The sequence below is a fragment of the Chrysochloris asiatica genome, unplaced genomic scaffold (genome assembly GCF_000296735.1).
Source record: "Chrysochloris asiatica unplaced genomic scaffold, ChrAsi1.0 scaffold00148, whole genome shotgun sequence".
Taxonomy (NCBI): domain Eukaryota; kingdom Metazoa; phylum Chordata; class Mammalia; order Afrosoricida; family Chrysochloridae; genus Chrysochloris; species Chrysochloris asiatica.
In genome coordinates this window covers 1,698,350-1,715,057 of record NW_006408666.1, presented here as the reverse complement: position 1 = coordinate 1,715,057, position 16,708 = coordinate 1,698,350, and the positions used below count along the sequence as shown (strand labels likewise).

Genomic DNA, 16,708 nt, shown 5'->3' with positions numbered 1-16,708 from the left:
AAAGAAAGAAAGAAAGGGAGAGAGAGAAGGAAGGAAGAATGCAAAGAGGATGGGAACGTGGGAGAAGACAGACAAATATTGTCTACTTAAGATTAAATGTACTCAGTTTGCAGCTCAGAGGAAGCAGTGAGACGTGATGGAGTCTTCTGACCCAAGGGCTGATTCTTTAATCAAAAGGGGGCAGCTAACCATTCACTTATTTATTACTCAAAAGGGCCATGCAAAAACTGGCAACAGATGATATATGAGGATAAAACATGAGAAAAAAGGTTAAATGGTTATGAGTGAAAATTGAGACACTCCAAAATACCAAAGTGAGTTAAGTGTAGCTGTGACTCTGTTTGTAAGAGCAACTCAATTATAAAGTGGAAAATATAAACATGAAAATATGATAAAATAGCGAACACTGTGCTTTTAAATTTTCAACACATAATCTTTTTAATGCAATTACTGTAATTTCATTAAATGGCATAATTAGTTAATGCCTGAGAAGTTGTCAATAGAAGGTGCAATTAGGTTGTAAAAATTATCATCACAATGTGCAATGATGGATTGTTCTTATGGAAAAATACTTGGAAAAAAAGGGTCAAATATTTTTGGAAGCTGGTCATGTAGTCCCATCAAAAGGAAGGTTTGGCAAACCATTTTCTAAATAAAACAAATGATAACATGAACAATATTTTAAGGATTTAGTATTACATACTTACATATTTTAAGGAGCTCTGGTAGGGTAGTGGTTACGAATTGGGCTGCAAACCTCAGGGTCACCAGTTTGAAACTACCAGCTGTTCTGCAGGAGAAAGATGAGGCTTTACAGCCTCTGAAACCCTGTACAGGGTTGCTATGAGTCGGAACCGACTCCATGGCACATAACAACAACACTTACATATTTTACATGTGTGTGGTGTGTGGGTACATATGTACATATATTTCAGACATCTAAAAAAATCCTCTTTCCCATACATACTGGTATAGTAACTGGACTTTGTCTTCAGCTTTAGAGAAATACTGTTAAACTATGCATTCTAACAGCGCAAACACCCACTGAACAGGCTGGGATACCAATGTTACATGTCCCATGGTGACTCCCGGCAGAATTGGGAACAGCTGCCAAAGGAGCCGGAGCAAATGCAGGCACATCTTGTTGTGAGTGAATTGGTGGAAAAACGTAAGAAACAGTAAATATTTTAGAAAGAGTTACCACATTATCAATCTAATGCAAAAAATGACATTTGATCTGTACTAGTTTAAGAAGACCAAACTTGGTCTCTCTTACTTTGGGCATATTGTCAGGATGGAGCAGTCGCTGGAGAAAGATATCATGTTTGGTAAGATGGAGGGTCAGAGGAAAAGAAGAAGACCCCTAATGAGATGGATTGGGCAAGTGGCAGCATCGATGGACTTGAGCGTGGCAACAATAGTGAGGTTGGCCCAGGAATGGGCAGTTTTTCATTCTGCTGTGCATAAGGTCGCTATGGATCGGTACCAACTTGATGGCACCTAACAACAACAACAACAACAGTTTAAGAATGTTCTTTCAAAACAAAATTTCTGTTGCATTTTGTACCAATTCAAGAAATAAATCTGAATGTCCTCAAGGATTTTGCAGTGGGTTTTTACTAACGGATTTCACAAAATGTGCAATAGGGCATCTTTTCATTCCCTGCTTGTGTGTGTTAGAAAGAGCTAATTCTGTGCTGCTGTTGTTGAGTTTAATGTGAAAATATTTCATATCCCTCAGTCTTCTAGAGTCTCTAAGATCTAGGACTCCTATATGCAAGATATGTGGTATGACTAGGAAAATGTAGAGTTGTATTTTTTAACCTTATGTGGGGGTGGGTTGGGGTTGATTGATGCCTTAAATTATGGATCATATTGCAAGCCCTGTCAACTCTGAGAAATAAATTCATTTTCTTACACTAAAAAAAAAAAAAAAAAAATCAGAAAAAAAGTCACAGATGTGAAAATCATAGCTTTATGAAGATACCCATTGATATATGGTAGATTTAGATTACTTTTTAACATGAAACATCCGAGTAAAAATTTAATAAAATAAGGAATCCATCAATGCCTCAGAGGCTTTGCCTTCCTTGCTGTGATAGGTGTATGTCGGAAAGATTGGTGGAAAAAGGAAACCGCACAAATGCAATCCTATTTTTTAAAAAACGTTTGGGGAGCACTGATATTTAAAATAACCTATGATGATGCCATCTGTCAAATAAATGATGTTGTGTCTTAAAAACTCAAGCGTTCCTGTTATCATGTAGCTTAAGTCTTTTACAGCTAATATTGGACAAAATGTAAATTTGGGTAGTGGTGGTGCAAGGTAGAATGCGTAGTTCCACGCAGGAAACTCAGGTTCACTTTCTGGCTAATAGTAATGCTAATCAGGTTTCAGCAGAGATACCCAGACTAAAACAGACTCAGAAGAATGGAGTGGAAATCGACTTCTGAATTGCAATCCATGAAACCCAAAGAGAGGACAAGAGTTCCATGGTCTCACCACGAGTCGGAAACAAGGTGATGGTGGATAGCCACAAGGAGTCAATACAAAAGGCAAACAAACAAAGAATGCTTTGGTGCTAGAATATAAATGTCACAGTGCAAGTTTTTGAGCAAATTCATCTTCATTATCACCAAATAATATATTTGTATATTGACAGACACTGGAACTATATAATAGAGTCCCTACGGGATCTATAGGCTATTTCTCTGGTGGATATTATTTCCGACATATTGAAGGAATGCATTGATATGAATAATCACTTTGCTTCTCCCCTGTCCCTTATTTTGAACAACTTGGAGGTCTTAAAGAAAATGTGAAAAGAATGAATTCCTTCCATGGCTGTTACATTTAGTTCTTTTCTATCTTCATTTTTTTTTTTTTTCTTCTGTTGATACCCCTTTTATACCTTTTTAAGAGTTTTCCCCAAATGTGAGGAAGCATAACTCAAACTCCAATTTGGGGCTTAGCACAGAATCAGGAAATGGCATTTTCCAAACCATTAAGGAGCTCTGGTAGCATAGTGGTTACAAATCGGGCTGCGAACCTTAAGGTCAGCGGTTCGAAACTACCAGCCGCTCCACGGGAGAAAGATGAGGCTTTCTACTCCCGTAAAGATTTACACCCTCGGAAACCCCGTACAGGGTCGCTATGGGTCGGAACAGACTCGATGGCACTTAACAACAACAACAAGAAGCTACATTCCAAGGATCAGTCATGTGCATGTGAGTCACAGGCTAGCTGTTCCTTAACCATCGTCCTGCTTTTCCTGAGTTCTGACCCCATCACTTTTGATAAAGATATGCTACTAGTACTTGAAAGTTTTTCACACCAATATAATGAGGGTCTCTTTCACTCCCCAAGAATTAAGTCTCTTGAGGAGACTTAATTCCCATATACAATGCCTAAGTGCCTTTCTAAAATGACAAATCTGGTTACCCATATGGCAATTTGTATATTTCCAAGCATAAGAATGATAAGCATGGTATCTCCGGCCTTATTGAGAAGCAGTAGACTTAAGTGGTTAAGCAAGTGAATTATAAGCAAGATGGCTTGGGTTTGAGCCCTGGGTCTGCCTCATAGAAGCTTACAAGCTCATGACTGTACACCAGTAATCATTCAAGCCTTTTTCAATATCAACAAGATGGGACAGCCAGTATCCATCAACAGACGGATCAATACAATGTGACTTATACATACAGTGAAATAGTCTTCAGTTACAAAGAGACATAAAACCCTGATACATGCTACAACATGGATGAATCTTGAAAGCATGCCATGAGAAATAAGTCAGATGCAAAAGAACAGATATTGTAAGTCCCCTCATGGGAATGATCTAGAACAGGCAAATGCATTGAGACAAAATTTTATTGTTGGTTGGTGGAAGTGGAAACGGAGAGTCACTGCTTAAATAGAATTGAATTTCTGTTTGGATGATAATTTTTAAAAAAAGTCATGATGATGGTTGTGACATACAGTGAATATAATCAATGGTATATAATATTACAAGTGAATATGGTTAAGATGATCAACTGTTTAATGTCTATATTTTATCACAATTAACAAAAGAACATATGAGTTCTGACTCTTCACTCAACCTCTGTACGGTTTCTTTTTCTCATCTACATATTTTTCTTAAAAAAGCAATCTACAGCTGTAGCAGAGGGTGCTTGTGAGAACTAAATGAATGGGTATTTCCAAAATGACTAGACAGTGCCTGACATACAGAGAGCCCTCAATAAGCATGAGCTATTACGTTCTCCTAGGGTAGCCTGAATGGTTTGTTCTCAATCGCTACTGAAAGGTTGGCAGCTTAAACCCAGCCAGCAGTGCCATGGGAACCAAGAGCAATGCCAGGAACACTTCAATAAAGATCACAGTGACAACTATGGAGGTCAGTTATACACTCTGTAACACAGAGAGTTGCCATGGGTTGGACCCAACTCTGTGGCAACAGGCATGGACTTATCTAGCCATCTATTTATTAATATTATGATTCTTGCCATTCAAACTCTATGTGCCAGTGAGCATGGGCATGCTCAGAAAATACCATTGTTGTTGTTGTTGTTAAGTTCCATCGAGTCAGTTCCAACACATAGTGACCCTATGTAGGGTTTCCAAGGAGGAGTTGGTGAGCTTGAACCACAGACCTTGTGGTTCAAACTATGTGGTTCAAACTAACTTTGCAGTTCAGTGCATTAGCCCACAGCGCCACATCTCTACAAATCCATTCAGAGGGATGTGTATAGATGAACTTGATTCTAGGCATATCATATCTTAGCAACATTTGACCTCCATCAGCAATTTGACATTTCATATGAATTTGTAGTAAAGGAATCAGGGTAATGGGCCTACAAGATGCATGGAAAAAAGAGAAATTGAAAACACACAAGAGAAAAAATTTCCATAATCAGCCTAACAAAGAAACTGAGCTCCTTTGGAGAACATAATTTGGAAAAGTTTGACTACCCTAAAATAAACTCAAATTAAAATTTTACTGAATTTCTTACAATAACAACAAAGACAGTATCATACAACAAGAGTAACAGGTCATTAACAGGTGTCAATGAATGGAAGTTTACCCAAGTCCTCAGCAAGGAGCCCTGGTGTCAGAGTGGGAAGCATTCTGCTGCTGACCAAAAGGTTTGCAGTGTGAACACACCAGCCTCCATGGAGAAAGCTGTGGCCATCCCATCTGCCTCTGTAAAGGTTATATTACAGCCTGGAAACTTTATGGGGTTGTTCTGCTCTGTCCTACAGGATCACCATGAACTGAAACTGACTGCATTGGGTGGTGCAAGTGATTTGCCCTCAACTAAGCACTTGACTACAAGATCCGTTTGAACTGCAAGGCTAGCAGTTCAAATCCACCAGCCGCTCCTCGGAAGCCCTTTATAGAGGGGGTCTCTATCCAACAGATCTGTGTTGGAAGAAGTGCAGCCAGAGTGCTCCTTAGAAGCCAGGATAGCCAAACTTCATCTCTCATACTTCAGACATGTTTGGCAAGGTAGAGGGTCAGAGAAAAAGAGGAAGACCCCCAACGAGATGGGATGGCAAAGTGGCAGCATCAATGGGCTCAATGTGTCAACAATTGTGAGGTTGGCCCAGGATCAGGCTGTGTTTCGTTCTGTTGTACATAGGATCGCTCTGAGTCGGTACTGACTCATTGGCATGTAACAACAACAATGAGTCAGAACCGACTCAACGACACTTAACAACAACTTACTCAAAGTTTGGATTGAACCAATCCAGTGGTCTCTGGGAAGAAAGATCTGACAAGCTGGTTCTGTGAAGACTGTGGTTAAAAACCAGGTCGTCATGAATCAAAATCAGCTCTAGGCAACAAACTCCGTCAGTTTGGATTGGGCCTATAACCATGGAAGCATAACACAAAAAACCAAGCCCACTGCCACCAAGCTGACTCCGACTCACAGCAAAACTATGCAGGCTATCTAAGACTGCAAATCAGCTTTCTCTCATGGGGTGCCTGGTGGCTTTGAATTGCCAACCTTGTAGTCAGCCCAGTGCCTAACTCACAGTGCCACCAGGGTATGCAAGTGTGAGGGAGATTCACCCCTGGGAAGGCGGCTGATGTTTGGCTATCTGACAAGATACCCTCTTTTGTGTTTGCTCATCCATTTCTGGCTAGATACTATTGCGTGTTACTTTCTTTTAACCCTGCTTTCAGCGAGCTAGGATGTCTGCACATGCACATTCATAGGGGCCCCTGGCAAATGTATATTTGCTTTCATAAAGTCTTCAAATAGGCAGCCAGAACTACTAAACATGACCCCATAATGTTCATGCTACGTAGCATCTGGAAATAGAAGACAAGAACATGATTGTTTTGTTGTTGTTAAGTGCCTTCGAGTCGGTTCCGACCCATCGTGACTCTGTACAGGGTTTCCTAGAAGACACTGGTGAGCTTGAACTGCCAAATTTACGATTCAAACCAACTTTGCAGTCCAGCTCATTAACCCACAGTGCCACACCAAAAACATGCTAGAAGGTTGTTTTGTGTTAACTGGGAAATCAGAAGAAAACTGCTGTAGTTCTGCTCTTGGCTGATGGAGTTCACAATGTCACTTCCTGTTCCTGTAGGTAAAAGGGGAAGGAAGAGCCCCACCAAATTCATCTAAATTGGTTCTTTTCACTTCTGTACAGTGAACCCTCCAATACCATAGTGCCCTAATTTCTAACGCGGAGGAAATGGACTTCAAATGCATTCAGGTTGTTTAATAAATCATTGGCCAAAGACCTTGCTTCAGACTGACACAAAATAGCTCTTCCCTTGTAATGCCAAGGCAAGCAGTTTGAGTAAGAGGAAAATGTCACATTGATAAATAAAGACAAGGAGCACATTCTGTCCTCAGTGGATAACAAGAAAACATCCAGAAGTGTGTATAGTAGGCACAAATATGGTACTCTCTATAGTACAGCAAAGCAATAGCCTTGCGAGCTCTCCCTGCAACCAGGTCCCCTGAGGGAGGGCTCAATGTCTTACAGAAAGACCACACAGAAAGGAGACCCCCAGAGTTGGGGACATAGCATTACTGTCAGTTGAGTCCCCAGCGGATAGAACCAATACAGCTAACACAGGCCTGTCTACAGGCAAGGCTCACGAAAACAAACAGATACTCAAAGGTCTCAAAGGTGAGGTACAGAAAGATGAAGGCTTGGCTACCCATATTCTTAATAAAGAGAAGAAAGAAGAAAATATAAGACTAAACCACATTATATTGTATATGTAATATATATTTCATACTAAAAATAATTTTTCTGTAGATACTTTTACTTTTAATGCCCAAAATAATTTTACCTCAACCATCATGACAGTACTAAGAAAAGCATCTCTCTGGTAGCGTAATGGTTACAAATCGGGCTGCTAATATCATGGTCAGCAGTTCAAAACCACCAGCTGCTCACAGGAGAAAGAGGAGGCTTTCTGCTCCCATAAAGATTTACAGCCTTGGAAACCCTGTACAGGGTCGCTATGAGTCGGAACCAACTCCATGGCACATAACAACAACAACAACATAGTAAAATTACACTTTATCAGCTTAGTGACCAATTAGTGTCTTCTCCAGCTCTGAGATTCACCATGGTGGGTCCAAATAATTGGGGTATAAACATGAGAAAATGGCGCTTCAAATTAAAACAGGTGTTAATGGGAACACCTCTCACCACCTTCAGGACAACCAAAAGACAGAATTTCTGTGCAGATAATTCCTTGTTAACTCAGCAGTTTTCAGTGATGCCCAATGGAAATGCCTCTGTGCCCCCTCACACACACAGACACACACACAGTGGGCTCCCCTACAGTCCCATCAACCCACGAATCCTTGTAGAATCACAATTTGGAAAACCACCTATTAAAACACCATCCTTATCTTTTGCTCTGTGAACCTCGGAGATCTGAAACTGCGTGATTGCAGGCAGTGTGTGTGATTGAAGCTGGCAGCCAGTGGCTCTGCTTTTAGGATGCCCAGTGGAGAGAACCTGCTCAAATAGGGATTCAGCTCTACTGCCAGGCCCTTGTCCCCTTTCCAAGGCCTTCCATTAGACAACCTATTTCTATTCATTTGTTTTAATCTTTCCTCAGATCAAGCCGGCAACCCATTAATCATTTCTGTCATTCCCCCACAAAATCCAGGGTAACAGATCACTGTTTTCCTAAAACCACAGCGCCAGATTCAAAGCTGGAGAAAGAGGAAGCCCTCTCCTCCGCCTCTCAGCAGTTGGCTGAGGGCTGACTAGAAGAAGCCACCAAGTGGGCTCACATTCCTCTTTGGCCCAGAATTACATAGAACATTCTGTGGAAATTTTTCAGAGAATTCAGTTCGAAGGGGAGTTGGGGAACCTGTGGAGGAAATCCACACTTGAAGCAACCATCTGAGGAGAAAGAAATGGATAAAAAAATGATGAGACATTAAGGCCAATGATGTTTGCAACTTCAGACACCAGGAAAATTCTATTAGAGATCAAGTCTACAGTCAACACATGTCCTCTACAACTGAAACAATGAAAATCTAAAACATATGATGTTGTTGTTCTGTGCTGTGGAGTCAGTTCCGATTCATAGGGACCCTGTACAGGGTTTCCGAGGCTATAAACCTTTAAGGGAGCAGAAAGCCTCCTCTTTCTCCTGCAGAAGAACAGCTGGTAGTTTCAAACTGCTGCCCTTGAGATTAACAGCCTGATTCGTAATCACTACGCTATCAGAGCTCCTTAAATATGATATGTGATATAATATATGTGGTGTGACGCTGTGGGTTCATGAGTCAGACTGCAAAGCTGTTTGAACTGCAAAGTCGGTGGTACAAGCTCACCAGCTGCTCCTTGGAAACCCTATACAGGGTCACTATGGGTCGGAACCGACTTAATGGCACTTGACAACAACAACAAATGATATGATCTAGCCAAACAAAGGAGTCCTGGTGTGTTGCTGTGGGTTAATGTGTCAGATTGCAAAGTCATTTGAACTGCAAACTCAGTGGTTCAAGCTCACCAGCTGCTCTTTGGAAGCCCTATACAGGGTTGTTATGGGTCAGAATTGACTTGATGGCACTTAACAACAACAACAAGCCAAGCAAAATGCTCTCCAGTAGCAAGGAGAAAGTCTATTATGGGGCTGATATACTTGAACCTGGAGTCTTGGTGTGGTTCTGTGGGTTAATGCACTAGATGAAAAATTGGTTTGAATTGCAAAGTCTCCAGTTCAGGCTCACCAGCTGCTCCTCGGAAACCCTATGCAGGGTCACTATGAGTCAAAAACAACTCAACGACACTTACCAACAACCAAAAATACTTGAATCCATAAAACATGGTGTATATTAAAAAAAGACCAGGCTTATTGGTCAGAAAGTGACTTCAGGAACCAGAGACAATGGCCCTTGGTCCCCCTTCAGGTGTGGAATTGACCTTACTCTTGTGGCTCAGTTTTCAGTCAAGCAGTAGACAGATAGAAAGGGAGAGAACAAGAAACCAGTGAGGTATGAACACCATAGGATGGTCAACCATTTGAAGTCAAAAGGGCAGCGTTTACCTCAGGACACAAGTCAGAAGGGCTGGGGAAGAAAGAGGGATGGGAAGGAGACTCACAGGAGGAAGGAGGCTAAGTGAATTGCATGGAGGAGATTGCGACCATTGAAAGGAAACAAAGTCTATGATTTGGTAAATCTAAAACTGATGATCTGCTCTGTACACCTTCATCCAATTTACATGAACAAACTTTAGAAAAAAAAGATAATACACTTTTTCCATGAATTTTGGAAGATATCATTCATAAATAACTATTGTTGTTGTTAACTCGATCAAGTCAGTTCTGACTCATAGTGATCCTGCATATGGTTTCTGAAGGGCAGCTGGTGGGTTTGAACCACCAAGGCTGTAGTTAGTAGTCTAGTGTTTACCCTATAGTTCCACACCAGGACACCATATATGAATAAAACCGTTCAAAATCAAAATATGTGGTATGACTTAGAGGACATTGATATCTTAAGCCCATTTTTATTTATTTATTTATTTGCCTGTGGGTTAGGAGAAAATACTGAGGATAACCGGCAGAAATAAACAAGAGATAGAAGAACCCTATAAATAAAAAATAAAATACAAAAAAATGGACAGATTAAGGAAAGTGTCCTATACTCACTGTTAGACCAATCATATATCATGATTACCTTAATAGTACAGAAATTAATGGCATAAAATGTAGACAAGTAGAAGTGTACTATCTACACCAGTGTTCCACAGGACCAGCGATGGTATAGACCCAGGAAAGAAAACTAAGTGTGTTGTGCTGACTTTGAAATCCTTCCAAGATTTTTGAACTCCACGTGGCTTCAAGATCTCTTGCATCTCTGACAATCTGTGATTCTATTATTCTCCTAACAACAGGCAGAGGTCACCAGAGATGGATGAGAATGCATTTCATATCCACTAAGGTGTCTCATTTGTTGTACTGACTCAAAGTGCAATGTGTAGTCATCACTTATATCTTAAGTGAGTTGAGACATAAGTTTTAAAATCAGAGTTTGTGAAGAATTTCCTTAAAAACATAAATTAAAGCAAATAGCATCAACCTTATATTCATGATTTGTGTTGATTCTTCTAGGGTTAAAGCAAGATGTCTGTTATGTAACTATACATTTGTCTATAGGATAATTTATCCATGTGCTATTTCAACTGTTATTTATTTAAAAATTACTGGCAGTCACTACTGTAGAATAGAAACATACATACAAAATGCAGGGACTATTATAAATGCTGTAACAATGACAGCTAAGAAAACATTTTTTAAAATATAGAGAGAATTGCCTCTCTTAAACTTAACAAGACATGAAATGTAGTTCACATTTGGGTAGTTTCATAAATTTTAAGAGGTAAATTTGCTTAAGTACGGTTTTGGAAACACAACTCCCACTTAACTTCGTACATACACGGATCTACCTTAGAAAGATGGGAAGATATAGCTTGTTTGTTCAATTTTCTTACAGGTATAAATGGAATATGCACCATTCTACTTCATGTCAGTACATGTCTGCATTTCTTATTGGACTCAGAAGCAAATAATTTGAACATGAGAAAGTCTGAACATAAAAATTAAGCTTACCACAAATGCTATCGTACTTCTCAGTGTAGACTCCCACTGGAAGCAGCTTTTAAGGAACTGGACTGTATTCCATAGCGCCATGGTAAGTTTTTTCACACGGTCTACATCTCTTGATAAAATCTGATAAAACAAAATAGATTAATACTACATGAAGTCTCTTTAGATCAGTTAACCTAGCCATTTAAATTACCTTTTGTACACCTGACAATTATTTTTTTTTAATGAATTAAGAGTCCTGATACTTTTTCTAAAAATCTTTTTGAAAAGCTGAACACTGGTAGAGGAGAAAATCTAAGGTTTTCTTTTTTCTTTTTTTGATGAATACTCGCCATTCAGCAAAGCCAGGTGTTTGGTGTGTGTGAATTTGTGTGTGTGCATGCATACCTGTACAAGTGATAGACAGAGAAAAAGTGAGAGTGATGGAGGGAGGGGAGAAAGAGAAAGAAATTAAGTGATGAGGGGTCGATGCCCTTCAGCTTGGGAGGAAATAGATCCATTTATCATAGAATAATTGAAGCTGTATAGTTCACATAGCCCCAAAAAAACTTGTAAAAAAATATATGTCACAAAAAGAATCCAGTGCTACCCCTTATAAATACATCTCTTATAAAATGGGGTTGATGTTAGTACTAAATTATAGGTAGCTTAGAGTATTAAATATGATTTTAAGTATTTGTGTCATAAGCAAAAGTTTCAACTTGATCAGAAATGTTGAAACACAAAGGGTGAGAAGCAGGCAAGGGGGGTCCTGACCTTTAAGAGTGTCTTATCCACAAATCCCCAGGTGCCCAAAGCCAAGGCTCAAGAAGGGAGTGTTTTGCAAAGGAAATGTCTTTTCTCCCAGTTGTAAGCAGATACATTTCAATGTGTTTGCAAAGCAGCTACCCCACCTAACTCAACCAAGGTTTTAACTTTCAAATAAATAGAGTGAAAGGCAATAACAATAATAAAAAATAAGACATTTACTCCAGTTACATAAAATAAATATTACACTCAATGTTATGGTAGTCAGAAACAAAAACATTTGGATGCTTTCTCTTTACAAGTCAGAAAGGCTTTCCAAGTGTGCCCAGGCATTCCTGGGAAACAAAGGGATGATATGAGGCCTGCTATGTGATTTCTTTCTGCAATCTGCAGCTGCTCACCTCAGAGGAAATGGTGGAAGTCATGAACACTCTGAGAAGAGGACACTCTGTTCTGTGGTACAAAACTGGAGAGGGACAATAGGTACAGAGTGAAATCCTGAACTGTGTCTGAATCATGACAGGGAGGGACTCTAAAAAGAAATGTAAAGTTCATGCCAAAACTGTGAACTTCCTTCACTGCTCTTCACTGTGAGTTGAGATGAGAGATGCAGGAAGGGCAACAGGCAGGAGAGAGTTCATTAAAAATCGGATCTAATGGTAATGCACCTACATCTGACCACACAGAAGTGGAAGAAGTAGGCGGGGGCATCCAGGGACGGGAGTGTCTACAGAACTGCTGGACCGATTCCATGAGTGGTGCACTGAAGCCATCCAGCATGGAGTCTGACGTGGCTGTCATTACAGAAGAGTAGGCAGTGAAACCTTGTGTGGTGTAAACAGCCCATTTGACTGCTAACCTAAAGGCTGAAGGTTTGAGGTCACCCAGAGGCACTTCAGAAGAAAGGTCAGGTGATCTGCTTCTGAACAAAATCAGTCATTGACAACCCTACAGCACACAACTGTCCACTGACACACATGGGGTCTTGAGGACCTGAATCGACTCATGAGCAGCTGATAGTGGTGCCACAGAAAGTAAAGTCAGGAAGGTATTTACGGAGACTGAATGCTAGGAATTTTCATTTACAGAATTCAGGAGGCTAATCGAGTACTGACACCTTCTGTTTCACCCCATAGATATGTTTCAGTTTCTGTCCTTCTCAAAAAGAAAAAAGGAATAATAGATCTCAAGCTTTCTGTTCCTGTAAAGATTTACAGCCTTGGAAACCCTGGATAGGGTTGCTATGAGTTGGAACTGACTCCGTGGTACATAACAACAACAACTTGGGTTTTTGGGCTTTTTGTTGTTTTTACCCACCAAGCCAAACAGTAACCACAATTTCTGATCAAATCCTGCCACTGGTTTTGGATCTCTTAAATTTGCTAATCTTTTATTTTCTATTCTAAACCAAGTTTACTTCCTTTAAATTTCAAAAACTGTCAAGGCTGCAGGTGGGCAGGAGGGCCACAGACCCTCAGTGGTTTTCAGTAAAAGGGAAAGAGTAGGGTTCACATTGGATTGCAAACAACAAGGTTGGTGGTTCAAGGCCAGCAGCAGGCTGCTTCTCGCTTCCACACAGATTTCCAACCTTGGAAGCTCTAAGGAGCAGCTCTGTTTTGCCCTGGAGGTTGGCTGTGAGTCCGAATCGACTTGAAAGCAGTTAGGGTTCTATCAATCATATTAATATTAGCTAACGGTTGATCTTCTATTGCTCTCCCTCCTCTTCTCTTTATAAACGTCATTGAAACTAGCTTATAGCCAGCCATTTGCTTTTGATTCTTATTGTTTAAATCAGAATGGACTCCCTGTGTACATAACTGCTCAGAATAAATCTTATATTTATATTTCTTTGAGTTTCAATTATTTGAGCATCCTTCTCATTGATCTAAAGTATTTGTCTTAATGAGAGATGAAGGGAAGACAGTGGGAGGCAGTGGAAGTGCTTACAGCAAGTGCTAGGCGCCCTGACCAGTCAGCTTATAGTATGGACCTACCTTTTTGGACAACTTGCGGCTGTCTTCAATAAAGCGCTTTTCTCTGGGAGTAAAGGTTCTAACACTTGCTTTGACCTATAAAGACATAACTGTTAAAAAGTGGCGGCATGTGTATGCACTTAATATTTTTTTCTTCTTTTTCTTTTCTTTCATTCTTAACGACTGGGAAGAAATGTGGCAATCAGTACTTACACTTATCATAAAATGGAAATTATACCAATCTACCAGGTTGTGGAGTCCTGCTGTGGCATTGTTGGATAGCCACTGGACCATAAATATGGTCAGTTTGAACAAAAAGGCCCATGGTTCAAATTCACCAGCCATTCCTCTGAAACCCTAGACAGGGTTGCTATGAGTCAGAACTGACTCAACGGCACTTAACAACAACAACCAGGCTTGTGGTGAGAATTAAATATCAGAGTCTAAAACCTGGTGTAGAGCTGTAGGGTCAGCATGGGACTGCTAACCACAGTCGGCAATGCAAACCTACCAGCTGCTCCAGGACAGACTCATCTCGACAGCACGTAACACAAACAACACAGAGTATGTGGTCAATAAAGGGGTTCTAGCCTCACTCACTTCTACCTGGAGTAATCTGTGCTCCACATTCTTCTGCAGGGCTTCAGCTGACAGCCACACACAATGTTCCCAGCTGGTGTACCACGTTCCAGCATGCACAAGAAGATCCGCACCCATCAGTCACCCCCACCACCAATCATTTGTGCTTGCTCTCAAACCTGTTTATGCTAGCTTTACCTGTTACTGGAATTCCATAATTAGTCATTGGATAAATATTAAAATATGAGCAGGAATCAAAATATCTGTTGCTCTAAAAAGCCTTGATAACATTGTTGTTAAGTGCTGTCAAGTTGGTTCCGACCCATAGCGACCCTGCATAGGGTTTCCAAGGAGCAGCTGGTGAGCTTGAACCACCAAGTTCACATTTCAAATTGACTTTGCGGTCCAGCGCATATGCCCACAGCACCACACCGGGACTCCTCGATAAGGTTAGTCAATACACATACACTGTTTCTGAAGAATACTTTTTAATGGGAAAAACATCTGAAGGAATCATTTTTTCAATTTGTTTAGTAAGTGTCTCTAAAGAACCCCTCACTTTAAAGAAACTAAAGCTGGAAATTATGTTATGGGTATAAACTATACAAGTAATATGGCGTAACACTAAAAATAACACATCCATATTCAAAATAAGAAAAGGGAGAGGGTGTGGGACTATATGTAAAGACTGGCATAGGCATGTACCTTTACACACTGTACATTAAAATAAAATGTTCACGGTACATATAAGATACATCGTGTTTTATATGATTGGCCATTTTCAATGGATTTATCTTCATTGTGTTGTATACTGGGGTGACAATTATGCTAATTAAAACCTAATTAGTATAATTAACACCGGAGACGCTGGAAAATATCTCTGTCCAACAGTCAATGGTTACCTTGGAAGAAAATAAGCCAAAAAATAACTTTCACCTTCACTGTTCATTTTTTCCTTTCACATAAACATTTATTGAGAACTGGTGTGGCACTGTGGGTTAATGCCCCAGACTGCAAAGCTGTTTGAATTGCAAGGTTGGTGGTTTAAGCTCACCAGATGCAACTTGTACACATTCTACACAGTCGCTATGGGTCGGAACTGATTTGACGGCACTTTATCAGCAACAAGTAATGTGAATTCTATTGGTTTGGCATGATTATTTCAGATTTTTAGACAGAGGACTTTTCTTCCCTTTCTCCAGGTACAAGTCTGCAATATACTTTTTATTGGTTTGAATCTCTAAAAGCTAGCGATCTGTTATGCTCTGTATGGAAAAATGGGAGGTGTGGCCAGTTAGATTTACCGGATTATATATGAGGTCCATCTCCAAATAAATAAGTCCTTTAAATGCTTGTTCTAAATCTTTATTCTTCAATACATAACAATTTGTTTGTCCATCTCTAATCTGTGATAGAAAAAGAAATATACAATAAATATTAATATAAACTGCATGGTTAAAACTTAATAACCAGAATGAATTTTGGCAAAGTTGAGAATGCTGAATGATCATGGATAAAGCAAATATTGAGCAAATTTTGAATTCATTATAAATCAGCTATCAATTCTAGGGAGCTGTTAGAACTAGTATGTGGCGTGGTGGGTTAAGAGTTGGACTGCGAACCAAAAGGTTGACACAGATCAGAAGAGATTTGATGACTGAATACAATGTGGAACCTGCATAGGACCCTGAGATGGAAAAAAATAACATTAACGATGAAATATTCCCCCTCACCCACACAGAAAAAAAAGGAGACAGAAGTTTAGTTAATAGTAATGTGTCAATATCTAATTCTTAGTTTTAACAACTGTGTGACACTAACTGAATTGGAGAAACTGTATCGGGGAAAAGGAGGAACCCCCAACATGATGGACCAGCCCTGTGGCAGCAGCAGTGGGCTTGTATGTGGCAGTGATTGTGAGGCTGGCCCAGGATGGGGCAGTGTTTCCTTCTGTTGTGCATAAAGTTGCTATGAGTTGGTATCAACTCGATAGCACCTAACAACAACAAATCACAGCAATGTACAAATAATAGAGAAAACTGGGTGGGTGATATATGAGAATTCTCTGCATTATCTTTGCAACTTCTCCATTAACCCATAACGATGCCAAAACAACATGCTTATTAAAATACTTTAAGAACCAAACATAGGAACAAACTGATAACAAAAATAATTAGTTTTTCACTAGTTAAGACCAATGCAAAATAAATAAATGTAGCTTAAACTATGGACTAAATTCAAAACCACTTGTTGTTGTCAGGTGCCATCGAGTCGGAACCGACTCATAATGACCCTATG

The 16,708-nt window shown here is 39.9% G+C and overlaps 1 protein-coding gene across 1 annotated transcript in view; it reads right to left on the bottom strand.

Annotated features, from left to right (window-relative positions):
* The window catches only part of MCTP2 (multiple C2 domains, transmembrane 2), a 282,589-nt gene that overhangs the window by 108,891 nt on the left and 156,990 nt on the right, over positions 1–16,708 (bottom strand). The window contains exons 14-16 of the mRNA XM_006870699.1: positions 15,715–15,816; positions 13,853–13,927; positions 11,115–11,234 (exon numbers count right to left, since the gene is read on the bottom strand). Of these exons, the coding sequence (XP_006870761.1) occupies positions 11,115–11,234; positions 13,853–13,927; positions 15,715–15,816 (297 nt within the window). The remainder of the gene's footprint in view (positions 1–11,114; positions 11,235–13,852; positions 13,928–15,714; positions 15,817–16,708) is intronic.